Source organism: Canis lupus, chromosome 7, assembly GCF_011100685.1.
Source record: "Canis lupus familiaris isolate Mischka breed German Shepherd chromosome 7, alternate assembly UU_Cfam_GSD_1.0, whole genome shotgun sequence".
Lineage (NCBI taxonomy): Eukaryota > Metazoa > Chordata > Mammalia > Carnivora > Canidae > Canis > Canis lupus.
Window position 1 is genome coordinate 25366340 of NC_049228.1, and position 20718 is coordinate 25387057.

Sequence of the window (20718 nt, forward strand, 5' to 3'; positions counted from 1 at the left end):
CTCCTCCTAATAAAAGTACTACACACGTCCAATTATTCCTACCAAATCAGTCAGAATCAATGAAGGTTTACACTATGATTACAAAAGAAATGTATGGGTCCATAAATAGAAATTCCTCACTTTACAAATAAATAATTTTCTAAAGGTTTAATTTTATGTTGACTGTTTGGAGGTTTGTATTTTTCTACAGTAAGAGTACTATAAATGAGGGCTAGGTTTAGTTGTAAAATCAATTCAGTGTGTCACAAGCAGCACTAAAACAATGAAACAGAAGAAAAGAAAAAAATATTGGTATGCATTCCCTTTAGTTAAATATGTTTTAACTCTGTGTTGCATAAACATATAAATTTATATACATTTGTATAATTGGGTCCCTCTGTAGGCTGTATGTTATATCAAATAAGTTTAAAAGCTACTGACACAGAGTTCTGACCTGAGTTTTGAAGTCCTAAGACACAAGAGCCAACAGGAACAAGAAGAAGAAAAAGAACATCTGTCCTTTGGGATTTATTTAGAATTTGCTGTTGTTGTTTTTGGTGGCTTTTGGGTGGGGTGATGACTGGAGCTCAGGAAGCTACTCTTACACAAAGACTCTGGAAGTCTGTAAATTGGGCATTTTAAATATATTTAATGATGTGTTACCCTAACTATGTTAAAGGACACACTCTTGAGAGACTGTAATAATTATTTTCCTTTGAAAAGGGATCTGAAAAAAAGGGGGGATGGCAGCTCTGTAAATTTCTCAAATTTGATACATACCACATCATAGGATCAGGGTATATATGTGTTGTTAGTAAATTTTACATGTTAATGTTCTCCAGATGTCTTTAAATGTGAAAACCACCCTTCCTTCCTTGGTATAATCTGTCACCTAGATTCAAGAATGGAGAGAGATTTGAAATAGGATGGATCATCAGATCATTTAGCATAATACTTTTCAGATGAAGAAACTGATTTGGTAAGGTGACTTGCTCAAAATCATGAAGCTTTCCTTTTAGTAGCAGAGGAGGTCTCCCTGACACTTTTAGATAAACCACAACTATCTCTTGGGGCACTGTAAATATTCAGTAACTGTGACTGATGTGAATGCTGGGTTGGGGAAAGAAGAGAGTTTTAGAATTATTTAACAATTCAAAATAAGATTTTCAGTTTTTTTCCTTATGGATATCCAAATTTCTGTACAATTCTTTTTTACAAGCCCAGGAAGTTGCAATAAATGCAGATTATTTTGGTCCAGTCATCATAAAGAACTTCATCAGTTAACTATCAGAAGAGTCAAATAACTTGGTAAGATGCCTACAAAATGAATGTCAAGCTTGAAAATAGCATAACAAAATTGAACCTAAGTCTTTTCCAGCTAGAAAATACTCAGATGGTCTAAGAAATTTTCAGAATTATCTTTAAACATTTCTAATAAAATACAGTCAAGGGTTTATTACCTTTTAAAAAGTTATTCCAGATAATATATAAGAGAAGCAAGTGTATACCTTATGTTCATATTTCACAGGTAGAAATTCAGGTGTTTACTAGGTAAATACCACAAATTTAAATTGACAAATAACTGTAATGAAGATATTTGCATTTTCATAAACATCAGGCTCTATCTACTGACATGCAGAGAAAAGAGAATCTATGCCCAAGATGGTAATTATTCTTTTTAACAAATATTTACTAATTGCATATAATTTACAAAATATTTAGTTTGAACTGAGAAAAATTCAAAGGAATATAAAAAGTCGATCAGGAAACCTAACTGTCTAGAAGGAGAGATATATGAATAACCAGAGAGAGAGGGGAGCCAGGGTACAAATTGTGGTCAGAAAGGCAAAAATCAATAAGGTATTTGTTGATCCTGGAACGATCCTACATCTAATTAGCATTCTATACTCACTAAGCAGTCATCTGATGAATAATTCTTCCAAAGATATCACATTATTTAAAAGGAGGGTGTAGGTGGCTCCCACATTCTGATCACTGGGTTTTAGGTTAGCCTCATGTGAGTCTCACAGACTTAATCATCTATGACTATATTGAGATAGTCTAAATATCTGGCCTGCAAAGGACAGTATCAGTTTACTACCCATAATGCTATAGCACCAAGAACTACAGTATAATAAAACACCTGTGTTGAAAGAGCCCCTTGAGAAGGAAAGAGGAACAGAAAAGGACGTTTTGGGGGAAAATAAACTACATTTACATTACAAAGGCACAACCTGAAAACGAAGAACACAGCTGTTCCTTTCTCCAACAGCAACCTGTTTTTCCCAAGTACTTATAAATGCTTCTTGACCTTAGCCCACAGGTGATTCTGTATTCTAGAATAAAAAAATGTTCATAATTCCTGACATCTAGTAGAAACAGCACTGTTTATGCTTGACAATTTATAGACTGAAAAAAAGTGAGTGGTTAAAGAATAATTTTACCACCTACATAAACAATCAAGGAAACTTTTAATCACACTGTTTAAAGATACCTTGTACGTAGTAGATGCTGAAAAAATAAATCACATGGTTAACAGCAGTATAATCAAGCTTCTTTAAAAAAAAGAACCACCATTAAAAACAAGATAAATTCAAAAATTCCTATTTTAATATTTACATTGAATGTTGAAATGAAAACATTTTTGTTGTAACCATTATTATGTACATAAACATAGTACTGTTGAACTCAGATATAAACAATTTTTATTGTGCCTATGTACAATATGTAAGCTCATTTCTACATATCCATCTTTTCATTAAAAGTATTCCACAGCAAAAAAAAAAAAGTGCTGTTACTACCATATTAGCATAGATCCTGATTTTTAATAATGGCTAATTTCTCTAAACTCTTATCAATGGTCTAGTTTGCAATCTTGCAAAAAATCTTAAATGTGGTCATTTGGAGAATTCCTGAATTCTCAGAATTCCATCCTCTCAGCTCTCTATACACATTCTTAGGGGAACTCATCTAATCTCATGGTTCCAATCACCCTATGTGAGTGGCTAAAAGATCCTTATCTCCTGCTTGGATAAGTTCTTCTGAATTTGAATCAATATGAATGTTTCTTATCACACAAACTAAATATCTCAGTGACATATCTTTTTTTTTTTTTAGCTTTTATTTATTCATTCAAGAGAGACACAATTTTGCCAATTTATATTCTCTTCTCTAAACAACCTGAGTGATCCTGCAGAAAAGTCAGATTGTGGGGGACCTGGGTGGCTCTGTTAGTTAAGCATCAAACTCTTGGTTTCGCTCAGGTCATGATCTTAGGGTCATGGGACCTGGCCCTGCACTGGGCTCCATGCTCAGTGCCCAGTCAGCTTGAGATTCTTCTCCCCTTCCTATCCCTCCTCTCTACTCTTCCCCTCTTCTGGTGTGTGCGCCGTCTCTCACAAATAAATACATCTTTTTTAAAAAGCCAGATTATACTACTCCTCTGGTCAAAATGCTTTCAACATTCATAGTAAAAAACAAAGCATGTAAGGCTTACCAACATCTACAGGACTCTTCCCCTTGCTAACGCTCTGAATTTATCTCCTACTGCTTTCCTCTTGCCCATTATTCTCTGGACACACAGACTTTGTTGCTATTTTCTGGGATATGCCAGACTTCTCAGAGCCTTATTCCTTCCTCCTGAAGGGTTCTTCCCCCAAATATTCATGGAGCTCATGCATTCATTTCTTTCAGATCTCTGCTCAAATGTCAACTTATCAGACCACTGTAAGGGCTAAGGGCAGGCCACCTTAAGATGGGCCACTTTGGCATGAATATTATTTTGAGTTAAAAGCAATCCAAACCCAGTAGACTCAGAAAAAGCTCTTTATATCCCCCTCAACTGCCTGCTTTATCAGAAGAGAGCTATTAACAGAGATTTCTCTTTACCTAAGAAACTTATCTACAAATTAGGGTACCCTTGTCTTCCAAACATCTTTCCCTTCTGCTAACGGTCTTTCTCCCCCTTGTACCCTCAGACCCTACCCCTCTCCTTAGCTCATATAAGTATCACGTTGTCTGACTATCTTTGGAATTTCCATGTGTGTGTGTATCCTTACAGCAGGCTATTAAATTTTACTTCCTCCTGTTAATCTGCCTCATGGTTAATTTGATTCTAAGTCCAGCTAGAAGCATCTTGAAGGGCAGAGGAAATCCTTCCTCCCCAACACAATGTTATATGAAATAGCATCTCTTAATTCCTACCACTCTATACCCTTTATTTTTCTTCATAAATATATTACCTACTGATATATTAGCTTTCTCCCCCAACTAGAATATAAGACCCATGAGAATAAGCCCCCCCCCTTTTTCTTTGCTCACTGCTATACCCCAATACCTGGATTTAGTGTTAAGTGGTCGTTAAATGAATTCAGCTTTTCTACCTGCCAAAATAAACTATACCATCTGAAGTCTTATTGAATTCTCTTGAAACCAGTTTTGTAACCAGGCAGACTTATAGCTAGGTTCAAATCTTACTTCTATCATTTATAATCTTGGGCAAATTACTTAACTTCTCTCATCCTCAATTCCACTATTTGTAATGTAGGGATAATCACATAAACCTTACAAGGACAGTTTTGGAATCTGTCTGAATGTAGGTCCTCTGACTTCAAAGTCAGTGCTTTATTATCCCAAACAGTCTTGGGCAACTGGATTGAGTATTTGAAATAGAAATGACTCTGGCAATCTGATTTATGTGGTTGTTATTCTTAGATGGAAGGAAAAAAAGTAAGCATACTGCCACATGGCTGGACCATATTGCCTTTTTAGGAGAATGAGAAGAAATGAAAACAAGGATTACTGGTAGGCTGAGACTTTAAGGAGTAACTAATTTTAAATGTCCTGAGAAGTAATATATAATTCTATTTTTTAAGATTTTATTTATTTATTCATGAGATATACAGAGAAAGAGGCAGAGACACAGGCAGAGGGAGAAGCAGGCTCCCTACAGGGAGCCCAATGTGGGACTCAATCCCAGGACCCCGGGATCACGTCCTGAGTCAAAGGCAGACACTCAACCGCTGAACCACTCAGGTGTCCCCAATTCTAGCAATTTAATTCTAGAAGCCATATTTAATTCTATACATTAAGTTATTTCTCCTATGTTCTGCTATTGTTTGTAAATGTGTACTTTTAAAAATCTAAGTGCACAGCCTCCATTATTCTCATTACATCCACAGCATTCTAATGGCAGAGAAGTAGGGGGTTTTTACATTTTTCTGGGCACCTTCAGAAAGGAAGTTATAATAAGGGTCCTAGAAATAGACTGTGTTCACACCTTGTCACATCTATATTCACAACTTCTTTGTTTGGAGTCTGATGAAATAAATACTCTAAAGATTGGGAGGGGGGGTTGGATGGTAAATTGAGGTGTGAATTGGTCCCCAGGACAGAGCCCTAGGAAAGGTTTTAATTAAATCTTGAGGCAGCAAGCTTTATGGTCCAAGTAAAAATTCATCTGGAAAAACTAGAAGATCTCAAATTATTTGCTTTTACAAATTATGGCTTTCTATCTCAATACTGAACTAACGACATCACAAATACAAAAAGAAACTGAAGCCAAATAACATTTTTATAACCTTAATTTGCAAGATTAGTCTACATGTATTTTAAGGTTGAAGGAGGCAAGTAAAAGGATTACTCTGAACTCTATCTACAGTTAACAAACTAGGGAGACCAAATAGAGCTTTTGCTCTCTCCTACCAAATGACTCTGTCAATTCTTGGAAAGAATCAGTCTTTCTAAAGTGAAATGGTATAAGATCTGCTCATAATAAATTTAGCATAATAAATTTAGCAAATAAATTTTTTATTCTTTTAGCACTGATGAAAAGCATAACTTCAAGATAAATTCTAATATAATATTTTACCATCAACTCTTTCAAACTTTAACAGAACCTTGATTTTGTTCTTCTACCAGCCATGTGCTTCAAGAAAGATGACCATGCCCCCCAGTTTTTAAGGATGAATCCTGAATTGTCTCAAATCAACTAACTGATGGTATGTTCTTACCTAAACTGGTCATCAAAATACAGGAACAGACTTATATTCCATGATTTAGGGAGTTTCTTCTGTAGGGCATTAACAAAGAAAAACACAGCATTCTACAAGATGGTAGTGGGATGGAAGGTCCATTTGGGGTTAGGATAAAGCTGATATTCCAAAAGCTACATTGGAGAGACAGACAGAACTTGGGTCCAAGATGCTATTATCAAGCCACTGTATCAACCAGCCTTGGAGCTGACCTCTACCTCTGGCCTTCCTGTTATATAAATAAAAAGTTTTCAGGTTGATTAAATCAGTTTGAGTCAGGACTTTCAGTCCAAAACACTCTTGATACTAAAAACATGGTAGTTAAAATGAGAAATAGGAAAATCAGCGAATATTCTAAATTTACTAACCACCTTGAATACAGAAATTTACCCTTGCTTTGAACAGTCAAATACTCTTCTATCTAAAAGGTCTTCTTCCATTATTATCAGATTTTCTAAACATAGTATTGATAGATTTAAAATTATGGCTTGAATTTGTGGCCTTTCTTTCAAAAGAAGTGAAAATGTGAGAAGAAGATACATTTCCTATTAGGCTGTTATATTAACTTTCCAATATTGTGTTTCTCTGACACCAGATGTACAGGGGTGTTTGATAAAAATGCAGGCTCTTGAGGTACTAGAGAATCAGAATCTCTGGTGGCATGCCTCTAGAATCTGCATTTAACAAGCAGGTAATTTTAACACACATTAAAGTCTGACTAATAATTGGCTAATAAAATTTTAGTAATAAAATAAAATCTCTTTTTCAGTGGAAATCAGTTTTTACAAAAGAATATACTGACCTACGTTGAAGGGAAATAACAGAGTGGAGAAAGCAATAATTTAAAATGCAGCTATAAAGGAAACAAGAAAAAGTAAAAGCATTATTGTCAAAAACATAAAATCAAATAAAATAAGAAAGATTCTTATTTTTACCAAAATGTCAATTAATCCAAAAAACCCTGTAAGGCAGGCATCAGATATTATGGAATCCATTTAAGAAACTATAATTACTATATTTGAATCGCTACATATGGTGAGAAGAAAAAAATTGCTATCAATTATTGTTCTTTTACATTCTGGGGAAAAGAACAACATTTATTTCAGAGACAGATGGTGCTTTGAGAAAACAAGGATTTAGACCTTTTAATTATAAAAGGCAAGTTGAGGGATCCCTGGAATGATAAAGACCATCATAAGGGTTTTGCCTACCAGTTTCGGTTTGTTTCATTTTGAGATGGAAATTGAATTTGAGTAGCATAAAAATCATTTTGAGTATCAAAAAAAGAGTACAAGGAGAATTGTACTTTTAGTTCACCACAGTCCCTATCATTCTTTGTCTTATGTGAAGCTGTGCCCCCACGTTTATATGAACTACCTAAAGATAGAAGATTTTTTTTTTTAACCTCTGTAGAGACATCAGGATTCTGACAAAGAGACTAAACTGCTCAGTATAATAAAGTAACAGTAGTTTAGAAGTAAGAAAGAGAATTACAACAGAAGAGAAAGGAAAGGGGGACTGATAAAAATGGTGGCAGTTTGTGATCTAAGGAGAGACAGCCAGTAAGTAAATGATGAGTGGCCAAAAAACTTCATTATCCCTAAACTTTCAGTAAAAAGCTGAGGTATTCAATGGCAGTGGTCAGTGAAGGTAAAGAGACAGTGGGAATGGAGTATTTCTAGAATAAAGCTTGCCTGTGAAAAGAAGAGACACACAGTACTATATCAGTTTAAAGTTAAGGAAGACTGGAAAGTGATATACACTGATATGAAGAACAAGAAGGAGGAAGAAATTTAAAAATATAAAAGAGAGAGAATAAATGATGGAATAAGATCCTTGAAGAGTGGGAGTGTATGGAACCAAAATACAGAGGAATGACTCTTAGACAAAAGGTAAAAGGGCTTACATAAGAGATCAGAGGAAGGGAGAGGTGGGGAAGATAAGGTGGAAACAGATACATTTATTCTGTGGTAAGGAGGTATCAGAAGCTCGGAAAAGTTCATACCCGATGGCCCCTATTTTTTCTGTTAAGTTGCTGCCAGTGAGAATAGTGACAGGATCATTAGAGAATGGGTGAAGATGTGACACAGCTGCTGTGGAGAATGAGTAAGCATTACCTAGAGACGTACAGAATTACTGCAGGGGAACAATGTCCACTCAAATAATATTACAGACCTGATTAGAGTAGCACAAATATCCCATGGCTGGTTTCATCCAGCAGTAATCAACAGTCTGAATCAAGGAATATAAATGCTTGCACTAATCAAGAGCTGGGAAATGCCACAGACAACCTCAAGAGCTGTGATGGCTAGAAAATGGTTGAAGTGGTTGCAGAAGTGAATTATGCAAAAACAGAAGGGGCAAAGGTATGTTGATTATGACTACATCAAAGAACTGATGGAATGGGCACTCCAGAGGTTATGATCAGGAAAAAAGTTATGAGGACTTATGATTTCAGAAAGAGTTGTTCTCAGTAAGAGTAAGAATGAACTGCTGAAGTAAATAAAGGTCAAAGTCACAAGTATTTAGGTAGTTGAGGAAATGTATGCTAGGTAAGGGAATGAGTAATTTCCATGAATATCGATATCTCTTAAAATAATAGTAAGAATAACCAAATCATGTACAGGTAGGAAGCATAAACCAAAGAACAAATTAGATATCTTAAATATACTTCATGTTTACCAAAGGAATGGTACAAATTCTGGTACCTCCCTAAGTAAATAACATTCCTACCTACCCAAAATGTGTAAGTCACCTTCAAATTTCAGGGCTATCAGGTCACACATTCCTCAGACCTTCTATTCCAAAAGTAGTATTATTAACTGAGGAAAGAGCCATCCTCTGTAAGTAGCTAACATAATTTGAAATCCAACACAGTAAAAAGTTTAAAAAACACAGTCTCTGCTTCTAAAGCACTCATAATCAAGTTTTATCTTCTAGTCCAAAGACTTGCAGAATCTTTTCTTAGCCTGGAATTTTGCTCCCTACCTAAATGAACATCTCTCCTTTTATACTTCAAAAGTTTTGTTTTAATTTGGAAATTAATAGCATTCTCTTAAAAAAAAAGATTCAGCTGAACTGACCATCATTTAAAGTCCTAAACACTTGAATAAGAGAGCAAGCTACAGTTATGAGTATATGAATCCTTAAAACAGAAGTACCATCCCAAAGTGCCAACTCTGTTTACTAGAAGGGCACCACTAGCACTACATTGCATACCTGATTCCATACCAGAAATTCAGGCTGCTAACCCCTTAATATGAAAATAGGTCATAAATGCTTTAGCCCCATAAAATATCTCATCACTGCTTATTGCATAAAATGACTGCCAGTATTGGATGCCTTGGTCCAGCAATCAAGGCAAGATGAAGATGGAAGAGCATGCAAGCAAGCTAGTCTCCCTTTACGTCAGGAAAGCAAAAGCCTTCCTAGGATACCTCTTAGCAGCTTCTGGTGACATTTTATTGGCAGCATTGTGTTATACAGCATCCCAAAATGCAAAGAAGATGAAGATACCAAGCATAGTATTTCATTTTCTTGTTTCTATGTAATAAAGAAAGGAAGAAGAGGTGTTCAGCAAGCCAACCTCAAGTGCATACCACACCAAAGAAGAGTCAATCAAGCAGGTGTATCTTATGCTACTATTTTTAAACATACATTTTAGGTTGACTAAATAGGAAATTCTAAAGATAGGAGATCTGAATGGGATTTTTAAAAAGATTTTATTTATTTATTCATGAGAGACAGAAAGAGACAGAGACAGAGACATAGGCGGAGGGAGAAGTAGGCTCCCTACAAGGAGCCTGATGCAGGACTCGATCCTGGATCCTGGGATCATGCATGCCCTAAGCCAGAGGCAGATGCTCAACCGCTGAGCCACTCAGGCATTCCTGAATGGGATTTTTTTTTTTTTGTCATTTGAGGTTGAACTCAAGGAGAAGCTCATCTGATCTTCACCATGAGTGAAAATTATCAATAAAAAAATCAAGATACAATGAAATAAAACAAAACCCAAACAACGTTAAGCTTCTTAAGTATTTTAGAATCTTTACTGGCTTTTTTTCTTAGGCCTCACCTTAAATACCACTGGCACTCCTTGAAGTTCTGTCCTTGGCATTCTCCTTTTCTGTTCTACTCTCATTCATGCCTACAACTTCAAGAATCTTCTGTGTACTGGTAACACAAATTTTTTTCTTTTTTTTAAATCTCTAGTCCAAACTCCTCTCTTCTGCCCCAAACCCATATTCCATATTCCAATTACATGCTGGCTATCTCTATTTGGCTCTTTCCTAGACAATAATCTTAAAGTGTATAAAAGAGAAATTATTGTTGGCTTACTGAAACCTGTTTGTTCCTCTTCCTATATATTTTTTTTATCTCAACAGGGCAGCACCTGGTTTCCCAAGCTGAAATCTCTCTCTCTTTTTTTAAAGATTTATTTGAGAGAGGGAGAGAGAGAGAAGAGCAGAGGGGAGGGGCAGAGGAAGAAGGAGAAGCAGACTCCCCACTTAGCAGGGAGCCTGAGGCGGGACTCCATCCCAGGATTCTGAGATCATGACCTGAGCTGAAGGTAGATGCCTAACTGAGTACCCAGGTGCCCCCTAAGCTGAAATCTTTAGAGTCATTTATAGCATTATCTTTCCCTTACTTATTCACCAAATCCTTCTGATGTTACTATTAAACTCCATTCCATCCTCTTATCTCAATCCCCACTACCATAGATCTACTTCCAGTCCTTGTCAGGTTTTATCTAAACTACTTTCGGGATCCCTGGGTGGCGCAGCGGTTTGGCGCCTGCCTTTGGCCCAGGGTGCGATCCTGGAAACCTGGCCCGGGATCGAATCCCACGTTGGGCTCCCGGTGCATGGAGCCTGCTTCTCCCCCTGCCTATGTCTCTGCCTCTCTCTCTCTCTCTCTCTCTATCATAAATAAATAAATAAATAAATAAATAAATAAACTACTTTCAATAGCTTTCTTTGCCATCATTTCTTCCCTCTTTCTAGTCCATGCCCTATCTTTCCAAATATCAGCACCAAGAACAAATCTGATCTATATAATAATGTATACGGACTCTTAAATACCTACAGGATAAAGCCAAACCATTTCCCATGTTTGCAGCCTAATTTTCTATAATTTTTTGTTGCCACTTTTTTTGCTCCCACATACTTTACACTCCATATATACTTACCACTCCGTTCATATCATATACTTGTAGGTATTCATGTCTTTGGGGGTTAAGGGTGGGGCGCATAGCTGTTCCTTTTGTTTATCGTGTCTTTAATTAACTTCCTTCTTTAAATTACTATCTTTTAAAGTACATTCTTTAAAGCAAATCCTTATCCTTTCTAGAAGATCCAGCTCAAATATCGCCATCTTTGTGAAGCTCTCATCTCTACAGAGCAGATGCTCCCTTCTCTATTTTGTATCTCTATTAAAATTCTATTCATGTTGTATTATGGTGTCTATTTACATGTCTTTCCATCCCTTCATCTGTATGTATGCAGCATACAGGCATTTAACAAGTACTACATAGATGTTTGATGAGTGAATAAACTAATTTCTAATATAATCCGGCTCAGTTTCCTGTTTATATATTTAAGGAAAGAGGAAATAATTACATTCCAAAACGTTTTAGTATCTCTAAATGAAATAAATGGTTAAAAATAGTATCTTGGGAAATAGGCACATTTTTGGTGAGACTACATATTGGTATAATCTCTAAGGAAGGAAATTTGTCACTATCTACCAAAATTTAAAAACACACATACTCTTTGGGCAGTTCTACATCTAATAATTTATTCTATACATACACATTTGGCCAAAAACCACTGACAAGGATAGTCACTGCAGAACTGATTGTAACAACAAAATAACTTAAATTGTCTCTAAAAAGGACTGGTTAACTATGGCACCTACAGACAATGAAATGGTATATAACTATTAAAAAGAATATTGTGGGCATATATGTATTTGTTACAATCTATAAAATAATGTGGGAAGTGAAAAAATAAAGAATGTGCATGATATGCTGACATTATTGTTTTCAAAAAAGGAGAGATATTTTATATAAATTGCATATGCATCATAATGTCTATGAAAATGAGTAAAAGACTGTTTATAGTGGTAGCCCATAAAGAAGAGAAATGGGAGCTGGAGTTGGCATTGGGAGCCCAATTTTCACTGAATATTTTACTGTATCTTTTACATTTTTCACTGAATATCTCACTGTATCTTTTAAGTTTTGTATCTGTACATATTATTATTAGTTAAATGAATACAATGAATTTTTACTAATGAGATGTCAACCAATTTCACAAAACTTTATAATTATTAGAATACTTTTAACCCTAGTTTTCAAACTTTCTGTGGTTCATATTTTTTTGGCATGGGGGAACACAGGGGAGAAGACTGCATATACTGTGTAGTCATACTATTCAGTAATCATTAGGTGCCAGGGCTACAAACATATAGAAGACATGAGACTCAAAGAGCTCACATCCTAGTAGGGAGAATGAACATGTATTCAAAAAATCTTAATATAAAGTTATTTCTCATTCAAAGCTTCTGCATTAGCAGCTAAATGTAAAACCAACATTACTTCACAGAGATTGCCTCTGTGGCTGGAACAGCAGAAATGACGGCCCAACAAGGAAACGTGACTTAATGTAAGCAAAGGTAAAATTAAATCAGAGAGCAATGGGTAGGCTGGGCTCTGGCCAAGTGATGCTGATAAAGAAAGAGCTGTAGTTTAACAGTTAATGTCACCAGAATTTTCCAACTTGATTTTGAATAACTGGGAGTATTACATAATAAAACAAGAAAAAAAAAAGAATAGGTATGAATGATTAAGCGAATATTTTATACAGAAATTATTGATAAACCAAAAACATTCCCACACTGTGCCTTCCGTTTTTAAAAAATAATAGGCTCTTATTTTAGCAATTATATAAGATATGACATTTATGGCAGCTGAGGAAGAGAAGCAATTAGTGGTTTTTGCAACCATGATAAAGGATGAAGTGGTAAAACATTTAATATATGTGTTGTTCATTTCTTCATGTACTTTGCAGCCAAATATTATTTCTACATGGAGTTAGATACAAATAAGATAATGACATTTGTTACATGCATCACATCTTTTCATCTGGAGATCTCAGAGCATTTGCAAGTATTCATTAGTTCCCAATATCCTGATCAGATACATTAGAAAAATAAATTGGGGCACAGAGTAGGCTAATAGCAATCAAAAAATCAGTAACAGGTTTGGAAAAAAGATAGATATTCCAATTCTTGCTCCTGGTTCTAAGTCATAAGTCATACACCCATCATGAAATGTTTCTTCTCTTAAAAGGGTTTGCCAGAACTGTTTCTCTTTGATATTAAATAACAAATGATTACATACAGTTCAATATATGTAAAATGAGTTTAAAGAACAAAGAAATAGAATTAGGCTGATTTTGATAAGGACTCTAGATCTATGTTAGAAACGATTAAGGAAAAAAAGGTACTAAATTCTAAAACTGGGAGGGTTTATGCTTGTCTATATTTTTCTTACATTCTGTTCTATTTTTCTACGGGCTAAGTTACTACGTCCAATACCTTTTTTAGTCCTTCAATAATCTTTCCTGCAATGCAGTTATTTTACAACACAGAACAAATGTATTATTGATCATCAATCAAATAACCAAAACCACAATTAGATATATAGTACAGTGTGTTATAAATAATTATTCTTCTTCTATGGCAACTGAACCTTTTACATTCTTTATGGAATCAAAGACTAATGAACCCATATAGAATCAAAGACTAATGAACCCATATAGTATCATACATATTATACTTAATGATTATTTATCACAATCTACCATGCAAAAAGGAAAGTTTAAACGTTCATAACTACATAAAATTCAGAACGCCCTTTAGAAATTTAGTACTATATTAGACCCTTATTTTAAAAAAGGACTAATTCCTGATAATAATTTTGATTTCCTTTAGAATGAGAATCATAGCTCCAAACTGAATTTGGTGAACTTTGAAACCCTTTAAAAAAAAAAAAAATTAAATGAAGTCCTGAATTATTTACGTGCTGAATTTCAATCAGTGAAACCGAAGGTTTTCCTCCTAAAACCTACCTGCGCATTGGCTTTCCTTCCATGCACCATGAAAAGTACCCTTCACCACACTCTAAAGCCGAACCTAAGACAACAGAAAAGCAGTCACTTAATCAAAAAAAAAAAAAAAAAAAAAAAGAATCCGATCTTTGCAGTAACAATCTCTACACAATCATCTGGTTCAGTGGTAGAGAATCTTAAATTATATTGTACCACAGGCTTTTGCCCATAGCATGACCTTTATGTAGTGTCTTGACGACGACGACCCCTCCTCTGGATACAGAAAGCGCTTACACGAGAAGGTGAGGGAAGGCGCGCTACACCGTCCCGGTGGCCAGAGTCGTCTCGCCGCTCTCCGAGAAGTGCTTCAGGACATTGAACTCTGACCTCGTCGTCCCGTGTAACTACAGAACATTCACCAGATACCCACACGAGCACCGACACGATGGCTCGGAGGCGGGACACGCTGGTTTAACAACCGATCTGAAGCTTTAACTCGTCCCGAAGTGACAGGAGCAGGGGGCGGCATTTGCCTTTAAAAACAACTCCGCTTCCGACTGCCGGGCAGCACCAACCCCACAGAGCCGCCCCGGGTCCAGGCTAACCCTCTCCTTACAAGCCCTCCCCTCAGCGCCCAGTACAATGTCCACCACCTACTTGGCAAGATTTCGCTAGGTCCCCGGGGTGAAACGGGACGCACGGTGCGTGTCCATTTCCGTCCCCCCGAATGCCAGCCCTCTGGTCCGGGAGGCTGTGCGGGGTGCGAAGCCCAGCGCCCCCACCCCGCCCCCCGCGCCCCGCGCCCCGCGCCCCGGGGTAGGGCCGCCTGTCAGCAGCTCGGCGCCGTCTAGCGCCCCGCGAGGCCCAGCCCCAGCGCCCCAAGAGCCCCTTCTCCGCACCGACTGACAGGCGGCCGACGAAGCACGGCCCCTTACCCCACCTGGCAGCTCAGCAACTTAGGACAAGCTTTGCAAAGCCAGCCCGGGGCGCTGTCCACTGTCCCCTGCTCTAAGGCGGCTAACTTACCGGCTCTGTCACTTTCTTCTCTGCCGCCGCCCCCTCAGCCTCCTCCACCCGCCGCCCCCTCGCTGCCTGCTCCGCCGCCGCTAGCGCCAGCAGGATGCGGATCCTCGAGCTATTTCCTCCCCACCCCTCTCTTCACTTCAGCAGCGGAAGTAGTCCTGTTCCTAAAGCATTCCCTCTGAAACCCACGTAGCCTGCCGAAAGGTTCCGGGGCGGCTCAGGAAGTAGCCGCGCCCTTGGCTGGGGATTCGGATAACCTCCAAGGCTGCCTTAACTTCGCGTCCAGTTCTTCGTAACCCGAGGGTGATCACTGTGCAAGTTCTCAGCTGATCTGGCCGTGTTTGAATACTGAAGCCTCCTCCTCTCTTCTTTGTTTTCCGTTGTTTTCCCCAGCAGAAGGCAACAGAAAAATGAGTGCAGTCACCAAAAGCTAGGATATATTTGTGGCTGGTGGGTCTCCCATTGCACAATATGGGCACAATTGTGGATTGCATGCCTGGTGCATGCGTAGGCAGTGTCGATCCTAGGAAGCCCCTACTATGTGCAAGCTGCTGAGGATACACAGCCAAATCAGAAATAGAGCTGACCTTCCAGATTTCCCACGGTTTAGCTTTCAAGATACCAGGGCTTTATCCACTTTACCAAAGACAAACAGATTAACTGGAGAAAAATAAAAAGTGTTTTGTCCAAATGCTTTATCCAAACATTTAAACACTTCTTCTGTGAACATGTTAGTATTAAGGGGAAAAATTCCTTTTCAATCTGCCCTTTGCCTAATTTTACCAGAGCACACAAATAAACCAGTGATAGGGTAAAGATACAAGATCAATAGTATCAGTGAAAGACGGTTGCTGGTTTCCTAATAACTTCTAGGCTTAAGTATGAGTTTAATCAGGTTTTCTTTAGATATTCTTCACATGGGATTGACATGTTTGTCCAGTTGTTTCTGAAAAGGAAAGAATACCCTTTTTAATTAGGTTGTTGTGGGAAATGTATGTATGGCCTTTAGATCCAGACACTCATAGTTTCAAATCCTGGTCCTGTGGCTGACTGGCTTTATGATCTTGGCTAAATTCTTAATCTCTTAAGCATTAGTTTTCTTTGTGTGAAAGAATAATAATACCTTTTTTATGAAGTTGTTGGAGAAGTAAATGATAATGAGGATCATGTTGTATGTCTGGCATTTAGTAGGCACTCAACAAATGTCAGTTTTGTTTCTTCTTCCTATGCTACTTACTTAAATGGGCTTATTTATTAAATGAGCCCCTATTTCATGCCAAATACTACTCTAGGCTTTGGAAATACAGTCATGAATGAGATAGACAACATCCTAAAGCTCTAGTGATCATTTACATGTTGTGGTGGTTGACTTTCTAACATCCTTTCCATTAAGACTACTTGTTCTAAACCATCTCCATGCACGTGATCCAACACTGACTAATGAAAAGTCAGAGAAAATCTAATGAGGACTGTGGAAAAAGACTTCTTACCAATTTTATTTTTATTTTTTATTGGAGTTCAATTTGCCAACATATAGCATAACACCCAGTGCTCATCCTGCCATGTGCCCCCCTCAGTGCCCATCACCCATTTTAGAAGAGATATAGGAAGAGATAGCATCTTTTCTCTCTGGCCATTGTTGTGTCGCCTGGAACCAATGCAAGCATTTTGCAACCATGAGCAAAGCCAGAGGAGAATGAAGTTAGGCAATAAAGATGGTAGAACATAGAGACTGAAAGAATTTAGGTCCTTGAATGTTATTTTTTAAAAAGGATTTATTTATTTTAGAGAGAGAGAGAGAGCAGGGGAGGGACAGAGCATGAGGAAGAGAGAGAATCTCAAGCAGACTCCCCACTGAGTGCAGAGCCTGATGTGGGGCTCTATTGCATGACCCTGAAGTTATGAGCTGGGTCGAAATCAGGAGTTGGATACTTAACCAACTGAGCCGCCCAGGCACTGCTTGAATGTCATTTTTAAACTACTCATCCTCCCTTGCCCAGAGACTTCCCTATTGTTGGACATCTAGTCATGTGAGATAACAAATTTCATATTTTAAAGTGAGTTCTGGCTGTTACCTAGAGCTGGAAGCATATTAGCCCATGTAAGAGGATATAGACAATAAATAAGTAAATAAGCAAAATAATTTCAGTCAGTATTAGATGCTATTTAGGAAGAAGATAAACAGGGTGATATTATGGAGAGCAAATTAGTTGGAGAAAGGAGAGGTCAGTTTATTTTTAATTTTTATTAAAATTTTTTATGTCAGTATAGTTGACATAAATGTTACATTAGTTTCAGGTATACAACATAGTAATTCAATATCTCTATACATTATGCTATGCTCACCACATGTGTAGCTACTATTTGTCCTTTTACATCGCTATTACAAAATCATTGGCTACATTCCCTATGTTGTACCTTTTATTCCTATGAATTATTCATTTCATAACTGTTGCCCGTATTTCCCACTTCCCCTGCATCCATTTTGCCCATTGCCCCATCCTCCCTACCTTTGAAACCATCAGTTTATTCTCTGTATTTATAGGTCTGATTCTGTTTATTGTTTGTTTATTGATTTGGGTTTTTAATATTCTACATACAAGTGAAATATATGGTATTTGTCTTTCTCAGTCTGACTTACTTCACTTATCATAATATCCTTGAGGTCCATCCATGGGGAGAGGCTACTTTCAATAGCATGATCAGGGAAATGCTCTCTAGAGAGGCGGTTTGAAGTCAGAAGGGTAAGACAGAACCAATCCAGGTAGAAGGCAGGGAGAAGAGTGTTTCAGGTAGAATGAATAGCAAGGGGAAGGACCTGAGGCACTAGTAAATTTTTCTTGTTCAAGGAACACAAAAAAGGTCAGTGTGGCTAGAAATGGTATGAGAGATGAAATAAGAGAAGTAGATAGGAGTTAAGATCACATATTGTCTTGTAGGATAGTATAAGAAATTAAAATTTCATTTTAAATTTTATGGGAAGGTTCTATATAAATGGAGATATTTCAGCTCAGCTTAGTTTCGACAGGTGATCTCAAATTCAAAACCTTTGAAAATTAGAAAAAAGGAGAAATGTGGATGTTTCCCATAAAGTATATGAGACAACTGCATGTGGGAAAGAACACAGATCAATATTTTCAAAAATATTCTTGCTATAGTTGATGGGAAATGAGGGCTGATTTTATTTTATTAAATTAAGGACTTTAATAAAGACATTTTTCCTTGGTAGAATTCAGTTGTACAATTAAATAATGGTTATCATCCAACAATAGCTGTCTTCCATATCTAATTATTAGGCCCAGAGTGTTTGAATGATTTATGAAGGGAATAAATGGAGGCACCAAGATGCCCTCAGTTCTTACTTTCTCATCTGGGAATTTACAGTAGTCTTCAGGTGCAAGGGAATGAGAAAAAAAATGAAATAAAACAAACAAACAAAAACAGAAAGGGTGAATTTTGAGATGGGTATAGGAAATCCTAGGGATTTTTAAGAGGTCAGGATGGGTGTGTGGTTTTAGGTAAATTTATTTAAATCCATGATTTAACATCCATTAACTTGGATAGCCCGATATGGGACTTGATCCCAGACCCTGGGATTATGCCCTGAGCCAAAGGCAGACATTCAACCTCCACCCAGGCATCCCAGGTGTAGTGACATGGTCTAATCTTAAAAATACCAGGAGAGAGATAGTATCCCAATTCTACAGATGAATATATTGAGGCACATAAGTGTTAAATTACTGGCTTAAGATTCTGCAGCTAGTTAGCCTTAAACCAGTATGTGTTGAAGTCTGAATTTAAAACAAAATCAATCTAATGCCATTCTCCTTCATCTTAAAATTTTAAAAATATAGTGCTATGAATTATAGGAAAACCTTCTGCAAAGCAAGGGAAATCATCACCAAAATGAAAAGGCAGCCTACTGAACGGTATAAATTATTTGTAACACATATATTTAATAAAGGGTTAATGTATGAAAGTTCTTATAAAGAATTCATACAGCTCAATAGCAAAACAAAACAAAAACAAAATAACTAATGAAAAAATGGTCAGATCTCAACAGACATTTTTCCAAAGAAGACATAAGGATGGCCAAAAGGTACGTGAAAAGATTTTCAACATCCACTAATCATCAGGAAAATACAAATCAAAACCACAATGAGATATCCTCCCACCTGTTGGAATGGCTATTAGCAAAAAGACAAGAAATGACAAGTGTGATAAGGATTTGGAGAAGAGAAAACCCTTGTTCATTGCTGGTGGGAGTGTAAATTGGTGCAGCCATTATGGAAAACCATATGGAGGTAACTCAAAAAATTAAAAAGGGGCTACCATATGATCCAGCAATTTCACTTTTGGGCACTTATCTAAAGTAAACAAAAACACTAACTTGAAAGGATATATGCACTCCCATGTTCATTGCAACATTATTCACAATAGCTAAGATATGGAAACAACCTAAGTGTTCATTGATGGATGAATAAAGAAAATATAGTACATCGCTATGAATTATTCATTTAATAACTGTTGAAATCAAGGTCAAGTCTTGCCCTAGTTCAAGAAGAAAGTTAATGATGCTGTGTTTTTTCTTGTCTTGAAGAATGAATGTTGTAATACATATAAATACTTAGGAGATCCCTGGAACATCATAGAGGCTCAATAAATGCAATTACCTGGATTTTTAAATGAGAAACTCAATGGAAAGCTCAGTGAATCAGGTTACAATAATTGAGATATAAAAATGTGTATTAAAAAAGAAAGATGGAGTAACAGGGACCAAATTCCCCTTCCCACTAAGAACAACCAAAAGCTAGACAAAATATATGAAATAAACAGTTTTCAGACAGGACAGAATAGTAAACCCTGAGAGAGTTGGCACAATCGAGGGGAATCCTACTATTGCCCCAGCTTATTGCTTGGAGATTGTGCCACAGGGGGATCCCTGGGTGGCTCAGCAGTTTAATGCCGCCTTCAGCCGAGGGCATGATCCTGGAGACCCAGGATCGAGTCCCACATCGGGCTCCCTGCATGGAGCCTACTTCTCCCTCTGCCTGTGTCTCTGCTTCTCTCTCTCTCTGTATCTCTCATGAATAAATAAATAAAATCTTAAAAAAAAAAAAGATTCTACCACAGAGCAGGGAAGGAGAACCCAGCTGAAAATTTCCTTTAATTGATGAGATAAAGTCAGGAGTCTGGGCAAAACTAGGCCGAGTTTGCAGCTAGAGTTAGTTTTCAGCTAGAGTTTGCAGCTCAGAGTACCAAAGAGGAAAGAGCAACAGTAAGAGTTCCAGACAGCTTCAGAGGATTCCTCTTGAATCTTCTCCTAGTTGTACTGAGATATAACTGACATATAACGTTGTGTAAATTTAAGGCTGTACCCTCTTGAGTCCTAATCTGAGTGCTGCTCAGCATATGCATGTGATGAACGTACATAAGGCTAAGGAAAATACTACCTGAAAAGATTAGAAAAAACAGTCTGTGGAGTGTATGTAGGTTAGGATTATTCTCACAAAGTGGAGTGAAAAATTTGCATAATTCACAAGCCATTGGGTAAAATATTTAGAAGACTGTGG

The 20718-nt window shown here is 37.2% G+C and overlaps 1 protein-coding gene across 1 annotated transcript in view; it reads right to left on the reverse strand.

Annotated features, from left to right (window-relative positions):
• Window positions 1-15260, reverse strand: part of KLHL20 (kelch like family member 20) — a 53602-nt gene extending 38342 nt beyond the window's left edge. The window contains exons 1-2 of the mRNA XM_038542482.1: window positions 15149-15260; window positions 14144-14207 (exon numbers count right to left, since the gene is read on the reverse strand). Coding sequence (XP_038398410.1) covers window positions 14144-14166 — 23 coding nt within the window. The 5' untranslated portion in view covers window positions 14167-14207; window positions 15149-15260. The remainder of the gene's footprint in view (window positions 1-14143; window positions 14208-15148) is intronic.
• Between the last annotated feature and the right edge of the window lie 5458 nt (window positions 15261-20718).